This window comes from Mesoplodon densirostris, chromosome 2 (assembly GCF_025265405.1).
Source record: "Mesoplodon densirostris isolate mMesDen1 chromosome 2, mMesDen1 primary haplotype, whole genome shotgun sequence".
NCBI lineage: Eukaryota > Metazoa > Chordata > Mammalia > Artiodactyla > Ziphiidae > Mesoplodon > Mesoplodon densirostris.
Window position 1 is genome coordinate 25,504,396 of NC_082662.1, and position 18,925 is coordinate 25,523,320.

Below are 18,925 nucleotides of genomic sequence, written 5' to 3' on the forward strand. Positions count from 1 at the left end.
CCATTGTTTACCTCACTACTTTCCTGCTTTTTTCTCCCATCAAAACATTTAAAATATCTCAGTTTAATTCCTTCCTCCCACTTTTCCATAATATCCACCTTAATTCTTCTCAAGAGACTGGAGAAAACTCATGACTCTTCAAGGCCTGCAGATTGTGGAGTACACTACCCTATGATCTTTGGTAAGTCCTCCTCCCTTGGTTCTTAACATCCACATTTGTATAATTCCCTCCACATTCTTCCCAATGCCTGCAAAAATCCTCAAGGATTTTCTAATCCTTGAAACACACGGACTTTGAGAGTATAAATAAGTAGCAACGTGAGTGTAAACCTGAAATAGGCCCCAAATGTGTAACTTGAAAAGTCCATTATCTCAAACACATGTGGAACAGCTGGGTTCCCACGGGGCTCGGTCCAGATCTGCCTGTGGTATCTGTCCAGGGTTCCATGCATTGTCAGTGTTCCATAAAGATTGTAAAAATAATTAAAATTCAGTTTCAACAGCACATCAGTCTGATTTCTACCTGCTGTTCCAAACCCTCCAAGGGCTGATCCCAGAGTGGCGCCGAGAGAACTGCTACTTCCAAATCCCAAGGATGTGTTGGCAGGCTGGGCAGAGCCCTGGGAGAAGAGGGAGCTGCTCTGTGAATTGCTGCTCAGAGAGTTGTTGCCATAGAAAGAGCTGGATGCCAGGTTGTTACTGGGCTGCTGCTGGGGCTGGGGTTGAGGCTGCTGAGTTCCTAAAGGGCGAAATGGTCCATTTGTTGTTCCAGCAAGACCACCGGCTGCTCCATTTGCTGAAGCTGCAGCCGCTGCAACAGCTATGTAGAAGAAAGCAAACCATTTGGCTATGAAAGAGATTGGCCACATTTCCAAACTACATTGTTATCCTTTTGAAAACCTTTTAATGTTGCCATATTTTTTCAAAGCAGACACAAACCTTGTAAAGAACTATACAAATCTGTCTTTGATCCCTTCATCTGAAGCTTCTATTTTCTATTTCTACTTTCAATTCAAAGTCAAAACCATCGAAGCCAAGTTCACTGTATTGACAGCTCTAAAGAGGCTATAGTTTAAAATACAAATGGATATCAAAAAGTACTCATTTCAAATACAACTACTTCCTAAAATCTCAAGTTCTACAAGTATCTACATTAAGGACATTTTTTTCCAGAACCAAATACTGAAGTTCCTCAAATTCCTAGGACACTTGAGCATGTTGCTCTCCCCTAGATGTCCCCGCTGTTGCTCCCAAATTTATAATATATGTGACTTAAAATAAAAACCTATTGCCCCACCCCCTCAAGCAGAAAACAAAAACAAAACAAATACCACATCATCTTAAAATAACGATATGAATTTCACGATATGAAGTGAAATTAGCCTTGGACTTCTGCCAACAGTGCCATTTTGTATGAGTAATCCAACTTCCTATGCTCACAGTAGAGCAGGTCCTTGCTGCTAACCAGCTGGTACATGCTGTCAACAGAATCAGAATCTATTGAGGTCACTTGCTGCTTCTGATTCTCTCTTTGAAAAATTACAGGGTAGAATTCCTACACTGAGAATGTCAAAGTATATTTCAACACAGTTTAAGAATATCATCCCTTGCCCCTTTTAGATCTGAGTGAGTCTACTAAGACGTAAGCTCACCTGCTTGTGCGGCTGAGGAGCTAATGATGACTGGGGCAGGAGCTACAAGTCGAACAGGAGCTCCGAGGCCGTTTCTCGCTCCTGCATTCACCACAAGGGCACCGGTTTGGTCATAGTAAGCAGCAGGAGCCAAGACTGGATAACCTGAGAATATTAAGTTACGTACACATGAAACAGATAAGTACATATGAATCTAACAAATGTCTCCTGGGCACCAGCATATCTTATTGATAGATAGTTACAAACTCAGCACTGGGATCCTGGCTTCGCCACTTAAGGTAGCTGTAAAACCCTGAATCTCAGGGTATCCTCATGAGGATAATAATAATACAAGCCTCACAAAGTTCTTGTTAAGATTAAAAGATGAGTGTGAAAGATGTAACATGCTACCTGGCACAATAAGGGGTAGTGTTATGTATTATCCACCAAGTGTTAGGGAATTCGGTGGGACAGGGAATACCTGTGCTCTTCAAAGTGCTAACCACAGTTATCACCAGCAACCAGACACTGACAATTTTTTTTATGTTTTCTTGACTATATAAGTTAACAGTAGGTACAAATGATTCCAACAATCAAAGAACTTTCATACCACATAATCTAAGCACAAATACCCTACAAGTTAGCAGGAAAAACCTAGACAGGCTTCAATTAACAGGGTCTTTCCATATTCTATGAGATGGAATCTTCAAATCCTATTGAGCCATAAGAGAAATTACAGGTGACTTCGTAATAAAACATAAATGCTTAGTAATTAACAACATGCATGATGCAAGTTCAAGTAACTCAGTGAATTCATAAATAGATCGGTTCATTTAGGGATGTGCCATGGTCAGTAAGAACCCATAAACTTATACTGAGGTCTCAGAAGGACCTGTTTCAAAGGAATAACCTCAGACTACATGCAATCCATGCAAAGAATAAGACCAGGAAACAGTGAGCTACGAATAACATATATTCAGGATATATATCAATCACAGATAGACAGCTACAAAGCACCTCTACTGTTGGTTTGAGAGAAATCCTAAAAATGTAAGGAGGACACTATCAAGGAATACTAGGAATGTCTTCCTAATAATACTATTCAAAGACATCAGCCTTGGAGTGATGCTGATGCAGTCTGGCCACTCTTTCCACTCTTAACACAGAGGGAGAAAACAGATCAACACCAGAGGAAAATAGCATACTCCAAGCTATGTGTGGAGGTTCACATATCTCCAACATTTAAGACTGAGACTGGCTCAGAACACTAGGTGCTCTCATCAACGAACTATGGTCTAAGTGAGGGCAAGTGTATGTCATCCTCGCCAGTCGCCAAATGATGACAAGCCTAAGCAAGCCAGAAGTACTGCCCATTCTCTTCTGAATCTCCCCCAATAAGCAGGCTTTTTCACCCTCAAATGATGAGGAACAACAATGCAGCCTCACCTGGCATGCCTGCAGCCAGTCCTTGTCCAAAAGCAAGGGCAGAATTCACTGCTGCAGCTGCCACTAGTGGATCTGCTTGCTGTCCCTGCTGGTTCTGATTTGGGGTCAAAGGACGCTGGCTGGCTCCTCCACGGAGAACCTGGGAGACAGAAATAAATCAACTACTTTCTTTTCACTGGAAACATCTAAGACCCACCACATGCTTAAGTTGGATCAACTTTAAAACTGATGGTTGTAAACCATTTTTCTGATAATGGTTTTATATGGCATGGCTGTTAGGATTAAAAAAATCCATTAACAGCATTTCATACAGTGAAATTTCATTCTACCATTCTTAGTTTAAACATATTACCTTTATAAGAAGCCAAAAGCATACAAAAGTGATCATTCATTCATTAATCAAATACTTAATGCCTAACATCTGGCAGGTAATGTAGATAAAGCAATGAACAAGACACACAAAGCTCCTGCCCAACTGGAGCTTTTATTCCAGCGAATGAGAGCTAGACAGTAACTCTACAATAATTAAAAAGTGGGTGAAAAAAAGAGTATGATGGAGTGGAGGAGGGGTTTAGATATGATAAAAAAGGGTAATTTACCCACATCATTAAGTTATAATATCTGTATCAAAACACACACACACACACACAAACACACACACACACACACACCCCCTAAACTTTCTTTATGGAGTGTGAGAACATTTTCTCTACCCTATAACACTATTCCCATTTATCAGGGCCCAAATGGCCCCAAATGAAATCAACAGGTTTGATTTAGGAGGCTTCTGACTTGACCGTTTCTATTCTTCCTCTCATAAATACCACAAATGCACAGCAATCTAAATGGATATGAGTATTAGTCAAGAACACTGACATTTCCGCACAGAATACTAGCTCTGTCACTGTGATAAAGGATCTACTTTTCTTTTTATGAAACACAGGTAGTAAGATGCTGATAATCATTCTTATTCTGAATGCTCTGAAGAATCTATTCCAAAAGATCTATCTATACCAGTAAGTAAAAATGCAAAACCCAATACCAAGGCTAAAATTACCAAAGTTTATGCATTTTGCAATGTTTTCAAAGGCAAAGTTCTTATCAGATCATTTTCAATATCACTCTGCTACTTATAAAAGTTACACATGTAATCAAGAACCCGTGCACAGATTTTTCTTGGTAGCATTTGGTAAAAAATGTAAAAGAGAAACACGACAATCAAATATTTATTAAATGAGTATTTTAAATGACCAACACTGTCCATATTGGCAAGAAGAGATGTGCAGACACTTAATTTACCCAAACTTTCTTATTTCTTTATCTGTAAAAATAATGAGAGTAACAGCTGATCATGCAGATTTGTAGGAAATATTAGAATTAATGTCTGCAAGGCACAATGCCTAGTACCCAAGAGATAATCAATAACCAATAGTTAATTCCTATCAAAATATTAGGCAATTCATTCCTGTTTGTGAACCAAAGAATCTAATGGACTTTACAACAGAAGGAGTGCTTCAATCTATATAGATAGAAGACTCAAGGGAGGCTGCACAGGTGGGAGTTTGTAGAAGATGCCTAACCAATAATCCAGAAGAGCTCTCACTCTAGGAAAAGTAAACAGCAGGTACAGAGATATGGCAAATACTAATAGTTCAAGAACTTAAAAAAAAAAGAAAAAAATCAATGAAAACATCCTTTTCATAGGGCAGAATGAATTAGGCTTATGTTTGGTTAGGAGTTGTGTGAAACATCAGAGGACAGGGAAATGGACAAGGTGCCTGAAGAAAGGGGTAGTCCAGACTACTGAGTCCTATTTTACAATCAGGAGAGCAATGTGTTTCCTTTTTGTCAACTCTCTAGAAATCTGTGTGGTACCCTTGACAATAAATCAAAGTTCTTAAGTCAGCTGCCAATATTCATATTTTAATTTCATAAATAAATGTCAAGCCTGAATTTTATGGAAACAAATATGTAAAATTCCACAAGTAAAATTTTATATACAATTAAATCAACAAAAATGACTGAATATCTACTTGGAAAACACTATCCTAGGAGTTAGATTACTACCTATCTTCATGATGCAAAAGGTGTTAAATTCAAATTTCTTTTCAAAGGTACTGATTTAAACACAGCATTTAAAATGTAATAAGCAAGTAGATGCTCAATGGAGATATTTTCATTAATAATCATTCATCCTTCTACAGTTCATCATGCTTGGTAGAATCATCATCTATACAGTCTCCCCTAATCTAGAAAGTTCAGAAGCCATTCTAAACTTTTCTCTCTCAAAATGCAACATCCAACACCAAGCCACCACCTGTGCCTGGGTTCAACCTAATATCCAGGATTTTTTCTTTAACAAACATTTTGAAATAGAGAATAACAGTTTTTTTAATCAGGTGTCAAAGGAACCTTCAAAAAAAATGAAAAAGAAATCAGAAGGAAGATGAAGTGGCCAGGATGTCACTGACTCTACTGAAAGTTTCACCAATTACATTTGGAAGAGTTAGCATGCCTAGAAGAACATAACAAATGCTTTCTGATAAAACGTAAAGGCCAAAAGGCCGAAAGCAAAGTTTAAAAAGAACCTCTCATTTCAATGACTATGACCAAAAAAGTTCACCAAGAATATCGTATTTTCCTGAAACACCTGACGCCAGAAACTGGCAAAAATATCACTGGAACTAAAATATGGCTACTTGTTAAATGGTAATGTTAATAATAATAACTTTTTCATAGTAAGGTTTGTTATTGTGGATGACAGAAAACTCTGAAATAATGTACATGATTATCATGCCCATTTTACAGCTAAGGATATATTCAGAGAAATCATGCAACTTGCCCTAGTTGCAACCAGTTAGTGGTAGAACAAAGACCAGATCTCAGGCTTTCTATCACTATGGTCAGAAGACGTAACAAGTTGTGAACTTACAGACTTGGGTTCAAATCTTCTTCTTTTTTTAAATTTATTTTTGGCTGCATTGGGTCTTTGTTGCCTCTAGTTGCAGAGGGCGGGAGCTACTCTTTGTTGTGGTGCGCGGGCTTCTCATTGCAGTGGCTTCTCTTGCTGCGGAGCATGGGCTGTAGGCGCACGGGCCTCAGTAGTTGTGGCGCACAGGCTTAGTTGCTCTGTGGCATGTGGGATCTTCCCCAACCAGGGCTCGAACCCGTGTCCCCTGCATTGGCAGGCGGATTCTTAACCACTGCGCCACCAGGGAAGTCCCAGGTTCAAAGCTTAGCACCTTAATAGGTGTGTGATCCTGGGCACACAAATTCCATTTCCTTAATCTTATGCTGGGAAGTCATATAATCTACTTATCAGAATAAAAGAAATTATATGTAGAGCACTTAGCTTTAAACAAAAAACTTCCAATAAGAAGTACTTATTACTATTTTTCTTATTCACTCTATTAGAGCAAATTTTAAACACAGCAATTACTTCAGTCTTCTAAATCCATGATTTGGCAGCCATTTAAACACAAAGATCATCACTTGATATATACCAACTATCCACAAAGAATAGCTAAGAAATTTATTAACAGGGATCACCCATTCTGTCAACAAATTATCTGCTGAATTCCCTATGCACGTGGTACTAGAATTGTATCTATTGCAAAGAAAATCATGCATTAACTTACAAAAAAAATCTGACTATAAAAATACTGACCCAGACCTACTAGAGAATGGACTTGAGGATATGGGGAGGGTGAAGGGTAGGCTGTGACAAAGCGAGAGAGAAGCATGGACATATATACACTACCAAACATAAAATAGATAGCTAGTGGGAAGCAGCCGCATAGCACAGGGAGATCAGCTCGGTGCTTTGTGACCACCTAGAGGGGTGGGATAGGGAGGGTGGGAGGGAGGGAGACGCAAGAAGGAATAGATATGGGAACATACGTATAGGTATAACTGATTCACTTTGTTATAAAGTAGAAACTAACACACCATTGTAAAGCAACTATACTCCAATAAAGATGTAAAAAAAAAAAAAAATACTGACCCAGAATAAACTAGCTAGAATTTCAAGACCTGTGTTTTTCCTATAAACTTGTAAAATCTAAAAATTTAAACATACACTCTCTTATTAAAACTGATAAAAAGCAAAGGATTCTTGTTTGGATCATTATCATATGTACATATATGAGCTGGTGTTTTTCCTCAAAAGACAGCTTTAATTTAACCATGCTTATCAAAAGCCTAAGTGTTCACTTTATTTGCTTGGGGAAAAAACTCCATTTCTAGGGCTTTATTCCATGGAAATAATCATGGACTTATGCAAAGAATATTAATTTTATTTATAACACCAAAATATGGTTAAGTTATAGTTATAACTTAGTTATATAAATATAACATAAATAATAATGGACTGGTCAAAATAAATGAGATACTCTTTAATAGATTTAAAAACATTAAATAACATGGAAGAGTATAACAAGATGCAAAGCCATGTGGACAGCATAATCCCAATTTTATAGGAAATTAATTAAATAGTAAGGCTGGAATGACAGATACCAAACATTTATATTGCTTTTTTTCTGACAGGAGAATTTAGGGGATTTTTTTTCCTTCAAGTAATCCAATTCACCACAATTTTCAGCAATAAATAGGTGTTATTCTAGTAAGCAAGAGAAAATGGCCTATCTAATATAAAAAGACACTTAGTATTGCAATTAACTATCCTTTCTCATCTTGGTTAAAAAGCTTACTCTAAGTTAAAAGAGATAAAATAGGTATAAGATTTATGTCCAATTCAACAGATGTTACTATATATATAATAAACAACAAGGATCTACTGAATAATACAGGGAACTATATTCAATATCTTATAATAACCTATAATGGAAAAGAATATGAGAAAGAATACATATACATACACACACAAATATACATATGTATGTATATATGTAGGTATAAATGAATCACTCTGCTGTACACCTGAAACTAATACAACATTGTAAATCAACTTACTTCAATTTTTTTTAATTGATGCTATAAATAAGCAATCTGAAGAACTAGTATTTCCCCTTTGGTAGCAAACTACTTAAAGAGAGAGCCAGAAGTGATCAGAGAATGGTGCTTAGAAAGTAACTACAGTATCAAAGAAAGAAAACTTCACTATCAGTATGAATACTCACTTTGCCACACTTAACTGGAAAATCCTCTAAGCAGTATTACATGATACGTAATACCATGATCTCAACTAGTCACAATGAACAAGGACCTGATACGTAAAAGACGTTCAGTAAAGCACAGTCAAGTCTGAGCATGAACTCAGATACCACACAAGGGAACTCACCCATTCACCATTCACAATTTCTCTATCAGGGACAACACTACCTTTTAACTATATACAATAACTAATATTCGCATTTAGGTGGTATAAATTTTGTTTGCATTTACCTGCTGCTGCCCTTGCTGAGCCTGTGGGGTGGTCTGTTGATTCGCAGAATTTGTTGCTGCGGCAGCGGCAGCAGCTTGCTGCTGGAAAAGGCTGGCAGGGTAGACTCCCCAAGGAGTAACTCCATAATACTGGTGAGGGACCACAGCCGGGCCTAAAAAATAGCAAGAGAAAGGTAAGAAAAGTTTAGACTATTAACAATCATCTCAGTTTCCAAAGACAACACCTGACTCAGCAGACACTACTGTAAAATATTAACTTAAGATATTGATTCATTCTAGCTACTCATGAATTCTATTTTTAAAAAACAGAAAATATCATACATGATCCCCACACCAAAGTCTTCTAAAGACAGTAATATACTCTAGGCCTAGAGGAAGAAGCTAGTGAAGGACCAAGCATTGGAGATACTGAAAGAGAGCATAAGTGATAGAAGATGGAAGGGGTATGTGTAAGAACAGATGGAGGAATTGGCCTTGCTCAAGAAGGGAGATAAATGTAGAGTTTGTGTGCTTGAAGTGATGGAACACAGCAAAAGATTAAGTTGTACCCTGCTTTCAGTGGTAAGGATGGCACCTGAGGTGACTGATAGGGACAGGGATCTTGGTGCTTCATTAACTCCAGAAGCATGAAAATCCATCAGCTGTCTAACAAAGCCCAAACATACCACCTGAGGTGACTGATAGGGACAGGGATCTTGGTGCTTCATTAACTCCAGAAGCATGAAAATCCATCAGCTGTCTAACAAAGCCCAAACATGCCACTGAACCTCCACGGCTCAATTTCTAAGAGGCTTGGTTTTCCTATTTCTAATGTCACAAAAAAGCATTCAGCACAACTACATCCAGACATTGGTATATGAAATTCAAATTTGTCAAAGCTGAAAACAAGCAGAAATAAAAAATGTTAACACCTTGACTTCTTACAGACCTGAGTATTCTATACAAAACTAAGCATTCTGGGCTTCCCTGGTGGCACAGTGGTTAAGAATCTGCCTGCCAATGCAGGGGACACGGGTTCGAGCCCTGGTCTGGGAAGATCCCACATGCCGCGGAGCAACTAAGACCGTGTGCCACAACTACTGAGCCTGCGCTCTAGAGCCCACAAGCCACAACTACTGAGCCCACGTGCCACAACTACTGAAGCCTGCGCGCCTAAAGCCTGTGCTCCACAACAAGAGAACCCACGACAATGAGAAGCCCGCGCACAGCAACAAAGACCCAACACAGCCATAAAATAAATAAATAAATTTATTTAAAAACAACAACAACAACTAAGCATTCTGCTTTAGCCTAAATAATCTGTTCGCCCTCTTTGGAAACAAGCTACAGCTGCAGTCTCTGCCAAACAGAACATGCAACAGAGAAGTAACAGAGCTATGCAGAAAGCAACCTGGGAGGGGCAGAACTCTAAACCACAGAATTTTCTGAAGCTGGTGGCAAGAAACACCAAGGCTTATTTGCCAACTAAGACAAGGGCTCAAAGCCAGCTTCCCGGGCTTCCCTGGTGGCGCAGTGGTTGAGAGTCCGCCTGCCGATGCAGGGGATGCGGGTTCGTGCCCCGATCCCGGAAGATCCCACATGCCGCGGAGCGGCTGGGCCCGCGAGCCATGGCCGCGGAGCCTGTGTGTCCGGAGCCTGTGCTCCGCAACGGGAGAGGCCACAGCAGTGAGAGGCCCGCGTACAGCAAAAAAAAAAAAAAAAAAAAAAAAAAAAAAGCCAGCTTCTCACATCTGCTGGAACACATCTCTAATAAGAACCTGCTTAGTTAAAGCACAGAGTTTCAAATATTTGCAACCTGATTAAATAATTACTGCACTTTTCAGTGAAGTTCCATAAAGCTGTTTCAAATATATCCATTCTGACATAGTAGCCAACCCTGTAGAAATATGTACTTCATTAAGTCAAAATAAATTGGTACATGTTTTTTGTTTCCCCATTAAGTTCTAAAACACAAATAAGTCAAATTATATCACTGTCCAATATTACTCTGACATTTCTAATTCAGTATTTTCTGTATCTGTGGTCTTAGCCGAGATCAGGAAGCTCTGTTCATAAAGGTGCCCACTGTCAAACACAGGGCAAAATGGTTCAAAATGAAGGTGCTGCTTAGAAAAACTATGCTACAAAATGAGGTATTTTTTAATAATAAACAAATGGGCTAAAAAATTTTAAACATGTAGGCATCTGAATAGTCTAAAAACGATACCTCCAAGTAGGAGACAGTGGTGAGCCCCCAAACTCAGCTGACTATTGTTTATAAAGTGGGGTGGTCTTGGGACAGTTAAAGAAAGAGTGAAAAAGAACACAATGAAGACTACCTGTGTCTTAGTTTCCTCACCTGCAAAATGGGTGTAACAGATGTTAGGGTGTTGTCACATCTGTTGTTAAAGGTTGGGGTGCAACCTGCAGTGACAGTCCCAAGGCTCCCCCAAGAGTCAACAAAAGCAAACCTCTACTGTGCACAGAATGCTGTTACAATAAACAACTGCACTGTCCTTTAAGTTTTCTCAACTGGCATTTCTACTACTTTCCTTGGTCATGTGGTTCATGATACAGAGTTTAGGAAAAGAGCTCAGGGTGCATCATTAATTGGGCTTGGCTCCTCAGGATGCCTGCTTCAATTCCTGTGTGATTAACACTCCACAAGAATATGCAGTTTCACAGTTTGGGTAGTTAACAGTTCTGGCTCTCTGTGAAAGCCCTTAAGTCATTTTCAGTCTGGCTCAGCTGATAAGTACAAAAGCAAGATTCTCATCACCAAACTATGACCTCAGTGAGGACAAGTGTGTCATCCCTAAGACTAGTTCTTTGTTTCAAATAACATATAGTAAGTTAGTAGAGGAAAGTTTGCAGAGGAAAGAAAGTACAGAGAAGACAATTCAGGATAACACAGACATTGTATACTACAGTGAAGTGCACGCATAGGCTTTGAGCTAGATCTGGCTCAAACCCGAACTCTACAACATATAAATTGTGTGACCCCTACTACCCAAAGCAATCTACAGAATTAACGCGATCCCTATCAAATTACCCATGACATTCTTCACAGAACTGGAACAAATAATCCTAAAAATTATATGGAACCACAGAAGACCCAGAATTGCCAAAGCAATCCTGAGAAAAAAGAACCAAGCAGGAGGCATAACCCAGCCAAACTTCAGACAATATTACGAAGATACAACAGTAATTGAAACAGTGTGGCACTGGCACAAAAACAGACATATGGATCAATGGAACACAAGAGAGAACCTAGAAATAAACACACACACCTACAGTCAATTAATCTTCAACAAAGGAGGCAAAAATATACAGTGGAAACAAGACAGTCTCTTCAGCAAGTGGTGTTGAGAAAGCTGGACAGCCACATGTAAATCAATGAAGTTAGAACACAGTCACACCATACTCAAAAATAAACTCAAAATGGCTTAAAGACTTAAATGTAAGACATGACACCATAAAACTCCTGGAAGAGAACATAGGCAAAACATTCTCTGACATAAATCATACCAATCTTTTCTTAGGTTAGTCTTCCAAGGCAATAGAAACAAAAATAAACAAATGGGACCTAATCAAACTTACAAGCTTTTGTGGACTTCCCTGGTAGGCCAGAGGCTAAGACTCCATGCTCCCAATGCAGGGGGCCCCAGTTCCATCCCTGGTTAGGGAACTAGATTCCACATGCCACAACTAAAGACCCCACATGCCGCAACTAAGACCCAATGCAGCCAAATAAATAAGTAAATATTAACAACAACAACAAAAAAAAACCTTACAAGCTTTTGTACAGCAAAGGAAACCATAAACTAAACAAAAAGACAACCTACAGCCTAGAAGAAAATATTTGCAAATGATGAGACTGACAAGGGCTTAATTTTCAAAATATACAAACAGCTCATACAACTCAACAACAGCAACAAAAAACAAACAAACCAATAGAAAAATGGGCAGAAGACCTGAAGAGACATTTCTCCAAAGAAGAAATACAGATGGCCAACAGGCACATGCAAAGATGCTCAACATTACTAATTATTAGAGAAGTGCAAATCAAAACAACAATGAGGCACCATCTCATACCGATCAGAATGGCCATCATTAAAAAGTCCACAAATAACAAATGCTGGAGAGGGTGTGGAGAAAAGTGAACCCTCCTACATCGTTGGTGGGAATTTAAGTTGGTGCAGGCACTCTGGAAAACAGTATGGAGGTTTCTCAAAAAACTAAAAATAGAGTTGCCATATGATCCAGCGATTCCACTCCTGGGCATATATCCAGACAAAACTACAATTCAAAAAGATACACGTACCCCTATGTTCCTAACAGCACTATTCACAATAGCCAAGACATGGAAACAACCTAAATGTCCATCGACAGATAAATGGATAAAGAAGACGTGGTACATATATACAATGGAATACTACTCAGCCATAAAAAAGAATGAAATAATGCCATATGCAGCACCATGGATGGACCTAGAGATTATCATACTAAGTGAAATAAGTCAAAAAGAGAAAGACAAATACCATATGATATCACTTATGTGTGGAATCTAAAATATGACACAAATGAGCCTATCTACGAAACAGAAACAGAAAACAGACGTGTGTGCCTGTGTGTGTGCGCGCGCGCGTTGGGGGGGTGCCAGTGGGGAGGGATGGATTGGCAGTTTGGAATTAGCAGATGCAAACCATTATATATAGAATGAATAAACAATGAGGTCCTACTGTATAGCACAGGGAACTATAGTCAATATCCTGTGATAAACCATACTAGGAAAGAATTTTAGGGACTTCCCTGGCGGTCCAGTGGTTAAGACTTCATCTTCTAATGCAAGGGGTGTAGGTTTGATCCCCGGTCAGGGAGCTAAGATCCCACATGCCTCAAGGCCAAAAAACCAAAACATAAGACAGAAGCAATACTGTAACAAATTCAGTAAAGACTTTAAAAATGGTCCACATCAGGCTTCCCTGGTGGCGCAGTGGTTGAGAATCTGCCTGCCAATTCAGGGGACACGGGTTCGAGCCCTGGTCTGGGAAGATCCCACATGCCGCGGAGCAACTAGGCCCGTGAGCCACAACTACTGAGCCTGCGCGTCTGGAGCCTGTGCTCCACAACAAGAGAGGCCGCGACAGTGAGAGGGCCATGCACCGCGATGAAGAGTGGCCCCCGCTCGCCGCAACTAGAGAAAGCCCTCGCACAGTAACAAAGACCCAACACAGCCATAAATTAATTAATTAATTAATTTTTTTTAAAAAGGTCATCAAAAACACAAAACAAAAACTTTAATAAATAAAATATTTTTTAAAAGACTGTATATATGTATAACTGAATCACTTTGCTGTATAGCAGAAATTAATACAACATTATAAATCAACTGTACTTCAATTTAAAAATATACAAAAATTTTAAAACAAAAATTAAAAAATTTTGCACAAATAAAACAAGGTAAATATGGGATATTATAGATATATTAGTTAACTCAATGGAGGGAATGCTTTCACAATGTATACATATATTAATGCTGTGTACTCTAAATACATTACAATTTTGTCTGTCAATTATATCTCAATAAAGCTGGAGGGAAAAGTAGAGGCTAAATATATAAATTGTGTGACCTCAAGCAAGACAGCTCTCTGAGCCCCAAATTCCTAATCTGAAAAGCCATCATCCAACAATTCATATGAATGAAAAGCACTCACTGGCAAATAGTTAATAAGGGTTCAATAAATATTAACGGTAATTAGCAAAGATTCTACTTCCCCTAAAGGCAACAGGGGCAGAGAAATTATACTACATATGTTCCCATCACAACCCATGCCAAAATGTGAACAATTCTAAAGAAAACAATATGAAATTCTATGCTGCATTTGAGCTCATAATTACAAATCATATGCTATAAAATATATGAAATCTTACAAATAATATTTAGTCACAATTAACCTGACTTGGGGGGATGTCTCCAAAGAACATTTTCTTTGGAAAACATTAAGTCTGTCCTAACGTTGAATTCAATCTACCATATATTTATGACCGCACCATGTTGACAGCTACTGTGCCACACAGAGTCAAGTTACAAAAGTGTCTGCCTTTTAAAGAGTTCAATCTCAAGGGAGAAGAAAACCCAGTCATGTACACGTCTCCACAAGCAAATAAATACAAAGTGATGATTAGAGAAAGAATAGGGAAAAGTCAGCAAAGGAAGGCTTTCTAGAGGTGACAATAGCAGCTAAGAAGCTTCCCAGGCAAAGAATGGGGAAAGAGTTTACTCTAGAGGACTAAGAAGACCATAATGTCCAAAGACGCAGAGGCCTAAACCAGTGTGGTATGTGTAGCAAACTAAAATCAATTTAGTACTGCTAGAATGTACGGTATGAGCCAGTGGGAGCCAATCTGAAGGGGGAGAAGGTGGTGCACATGTAGAGACATCCATATAGTCGTGGAGAGATCCCTATACAGAGTGCGTCCAAATCCTCACTAATCCTCATAATGTCATGGCAGCTCCTTAGAAACACTGATTCCAAGGAACAACCCACCACCCACCATCACCACCACCACCCAAGTAGTTTGGAATGACCAGCCGTACTGACATTAACTGCAGTATGCTATATTAGAGTGGGTAAGACAGAAATCAATGAAGGGTTTAAGTAGAAGGATAAAAGGGTAAGATTTGTGGTTGAGACAGTTTTCTTGAACAATCTAGGTGGATGAAGAAGGGGAAGGAAGGAAGAAAATTGAAAATACGTAAGAGAGGGGCTTCCCTCGTGGCGCAGTGGTTAAGAATCCGCCTGCCAATGCAGGGGACACGGGTTTGAGCCCTGGTCCGGGAAGATCCCACATGCCGCGGAGCAACTAAGCCCCTGCACCACAACTACTGAGCGTGCGCTCTAGAGCCCATGCTCCGCAACAAGAGAAGCCACCTCAATGAGAAGCCAGTGCACCACAACGAAGAGTAGCCCCCGCTCGCCACAACTAGAGAAAGCCCGTGCACAGCAACAAAGACCCAATGCGGCCAAAAATTAATTAATTAATTAATTAATTAATTAAAAAGAAAGCACATAAGAGAGAACAGCTGTAAAAGTCTACGTAAAGTTTAAACGGACCTGGACTAGGCTAGACTAGAGGTAGTACGAAGACCTGAGCAAGAGGAGAAATTCCCGAAATATATATGAGCAACTGGTGCCTTAGTGGATCAAAAATATCTATACAGTAACACAACATTGTAAATGAACTATATGTCAAATAAAAATTAATTAATTTACAAAGGAAGTGGCCTAAACGCATTTGCACCACGTTTAAACAAAAAAACGAAAAACAAAAACTATACAGGAGGTAGCTGATTAACCTGCCTTTAAATGTGTTCACGTCTGACGTTACAGCTAGGCAGAGATGTCTAACTGGCTGACAGATGGTCCTGGAAATCAGGAGAGAAATCTCCACTGGAGACGTGAATTTGTGAAAGAGTATAAAGAATGCGTGCCCATCAAAATGACTTTTTAGCAGGTGAGAAAATCCCTTGTGTGGCAGAATGTCTCACCTAGTGTCGCTGCTGCAGCCAATCCAGCTGTGTAGGGGTCCGTCCCTGGGGGCGCAGCACTGATGATGTATGGGTTGGGGACAAACGCAGCGGGAGCTAAACCTGCTGAAAACATACCTGTCAGTAAAAACAAACTTGACTAAAACTGCAGCCCTACCAAACACCTACACAGTTTGGCTAATCATTCCAGGCTGTAGGTGAGGAAAAAAAGAAAAAAGAGAAGATAGGATAGGTTGAGACTAAAAAGGAATTTTAAGAAGATAAAATAATCCCTGTACTAAAGATTATAGTGACATCTATCTATCGTCTATTTTTTTTTAGCCTTTGCTAAAGACGTACGATTAAAACTGCTATGCAGTTTTTAATTCAGCACAATTTCTAAAAGACTATCAAAATTACATTATAACAGGCTAAAATAAAGCAATTTAAAAGACTTTGTAATGGGATAGAAGGATTTATTTCCATTTAAACAATTTTCCAGTTTTCCTCAAAGAAGATGCATGCATATTTATAAAGACTACTATCTACAAGTATAAATTAAGTAAGACCCAGGCAAAGGTCTTTATGCCTAGACTTAATACTGTTGGCCCTTTGACAAAGCAGGGGTTAGGGGTGCCAACCCCTACACAGCCAAAAATTCATGTATAACTTTAAAGTCAGCCCTCCATAGCCACATTTCTGCATCAACGATTCAACCAACCGAGGATCAAGTAGTACTGTAGAACATTTACTGAAAAAATATCTGAATATAAGTGGACCTGCACAGTCCAAACCCATGTTGTTCAAGGGTCACCTGTATACCTAGGTTGGAAGCAAGTCTTTTCTCCCACAGCATTCCACAATCCATGATTGGTGATCTTCTATCTATTCAATCGTGTCATTTTAAGAAATTTAAAAAAAAATTTCTACTTGTATAGCACTTTGTTTCAAAGAGACCTGAAAAAAGTGGGGGAGGGGTGCGGGGAGTCTAGGCAATAAGACAAAAATATGCACATCAAAACGTTAATAAGTGCAATAGGAAAAGGGCAAAGCTACTGTACTTTAAAAACCAGTGATTATATGATAATACTTTTTAAAATTTTCAATACATGCTACTTGGAAAATGGGCTTATAGGTACTACTTGCTACTTAATAAGATGTGACATTGATATATCCATAGTCTACACAAGCCCAACAAGCACAAAATTAGTGTTATTTGAGTTCATCCAAACCTACCAACAGAGTTGATGCTAGTCACTACTACAGTAAATACTTTAAGTACTGAAACAGCTGAGGCAGAGCAATAACTGGATACCAAGAAATCTTATCAGCTGAGTCTAGAAAAACAAGAATGTTGCTAAAGACAACTGGACAAGAGTAAGAGGCCATTTATTGTACCTTGAGGGGTTTGTCTGGACTCTGACAATCACTCTGCTGGGTTCCACAGCAGCCGCTATCCTAAAATGGGGCCACCCCTATAAGGGAGCTTTCGGCTCAAGGACTTACCAATGTGGGGTTGATGCGCAGCTGCCAGCGCGTACTGCTGCTGCTGAGCGGCTGTCAACTGTTGGACAGCAAGTGCGTTAGGTCTTTGGAACAGCTGAGGGAAGAAAAGGACATGATGAGGTTAGAGAACCTGTCTTGTGAAATAATTTTAAAACCTCTCTGAATAAAAATTTCCATAAACCCTTGTTTAGACAAGATGCTTTAAACAAAAATGTTCTCATGTTCTACTCCATTCCCTTGGTACCTATGATGCTTCATAGCTCCGTTTTCCCTCTCTTGCTTTACCTCAGTTTGGTGTGCCCAGTTCCCGTGTGCTAACTACTCACAGGTTATATGTCCCCTGAACCACAAACTTACATACAAATGCCCTAAGAGCTATTCCAGGTCTGAGGTTGCTGCCTGATCCAGAGCAACTTAAACACTACATGAGTATACTACAAATGACTTCCCACGGTGCACCGAGTGCTGTTACCTCCCTTCAGTTCTTTTACGAACCCCACAAACACTCTGAATTAATTCTCACCTATTCACATTTTGGAGTATTCATTTCATCCTCTGGCTGCCTCTTCTTGGGGAAATAATATTGGATACCTTCCTCAACTAGTGGCTTATCATAATGGGTAAATTGGACAACTGTGCAATTCTGGGGGGCTCCTGAGTTTCCTAGAATACCAACTCTTTTATACATAAGAAAAAAAAAACAACAGAAGTATAGCTGCTACTAACGAAACTTGGATTATGAGCTCAGACCTAGCACACTGTTAAGTTCCCTAGGAAAGGAGTTCAAAGGTCTTGACAAGAATATCCCAAGATTCTCTCTTATTACAAAGTCAATCACTCATTCTTTCATTCATTCTACAAATATTTATGAAACAACACCTGCTAGGCACTGTGCAAGGAACTAGGAACCAAGCACTGAATAAAATGTTCATACATTTTAATATGAATAGTTTTGGTACAAAGAAAGGGGATTCCTGATTTCAGACTGCCCTGATGTGCCTCCTTCCAAGGGGTTATACTAAAGACTTCTTTATTTTCTGAAATCAGACTAGGAGAATTTACTGATGGGACCTCCCTACACAGGACCTTCAACCTACCTGCTCTTTCTACAGGACTTTTCAATGTTTCAGTTAACATCACTGGATGATATAGAACAGACACCATGGATCTTGAATTACAGATGTCTTCATAAAAAGACCTGATTGTTTCAGACATTAGGAGATAATGTCATTCTGACAACTCAGCTTAATTATCATCACAACTGAACTTTTGATTTTTTATTTATTTATTAGGCTGTGCCAGGTCTTAGTTGCAGCATGTGGGATCTAGTTCCCTGACCAGGGATTGAACCCGGGCCCCCTGCGTTGGGAGTGCAGTCTTACCTACTGGACCACCAGGGAAGTCCCCAACTGAACTTTTAATGTTATCT

The 18,925-nt window shown here is 39.3% G+C and overlaps 1 protein-coding gene and 2 non-coding genes across 15 annotated transcripts in view; all 3 read right to left on the reverse strand.

Annotated features, from left to right (window-relative positions):
• The window catches only part of PUM1 (pumilio RNA binding family member 1), a 130,745-nt gene that overhangs the window by 34,203 nt on the left and 77,617 nt on the right, over positions 1–18,925 (reverse strand). For 5 of the 13 annotated variants that reach the window (XM_060089340.1, XM_060089336.1, XM_060089329.1 and 2 more), the window contains 6 exons: positions 17,497–17,590; positions 16,012–16,128; positions 8,481–8,632; positions 3,078–3,216; positions 1,653–1,796; positions 524–820 (listed from right to left, as the gene is read on the reverse strand). In XM_060089340.1, the coding sequence (XP_059945323.1) occupies positions 524–820; positions 1,653–1,796; positions 3,078–3,216; positions 8,481–8,632; positions 16,012–16,128; positions 17,497–17,590 (943 nt within the window). The remainder of the gene's footprint in view (positions 1–523; positions 821–1,652; positions 1,797–3,077; positions 3,217–8,480; positions 8,633–16,011; positions 16,129–17,496; positions 17,591–18,925) is intronic. The other 8 variants (XM_060089341.1, XM_060089337.1, XM_060089332.1 and 5 more) reach the window with 4 other exon arrangements.
• LOC132484768 (small nucleolar RNA SNORD103/SNORD85) lies at positions 2,885–2,961 on the reverse strand. Its single transcript, XR_009531319.1, has one exon. It is a non-coding gene; the product is annotated as a small nucleolar RNA SNORD103/SNORD85 (small nucleolar RNA).
• On the reverse strand, positions 11,198–11,280 carry LOC132484770 (small nucleolar RNA SNORD103/SNORD85). Its single transcript, XR_009531320.1, has one exon. It is a non-coding gene; the product is annotated as a small nucleolar RNA SNORD103/SNORD85 (small nucleolar RNA).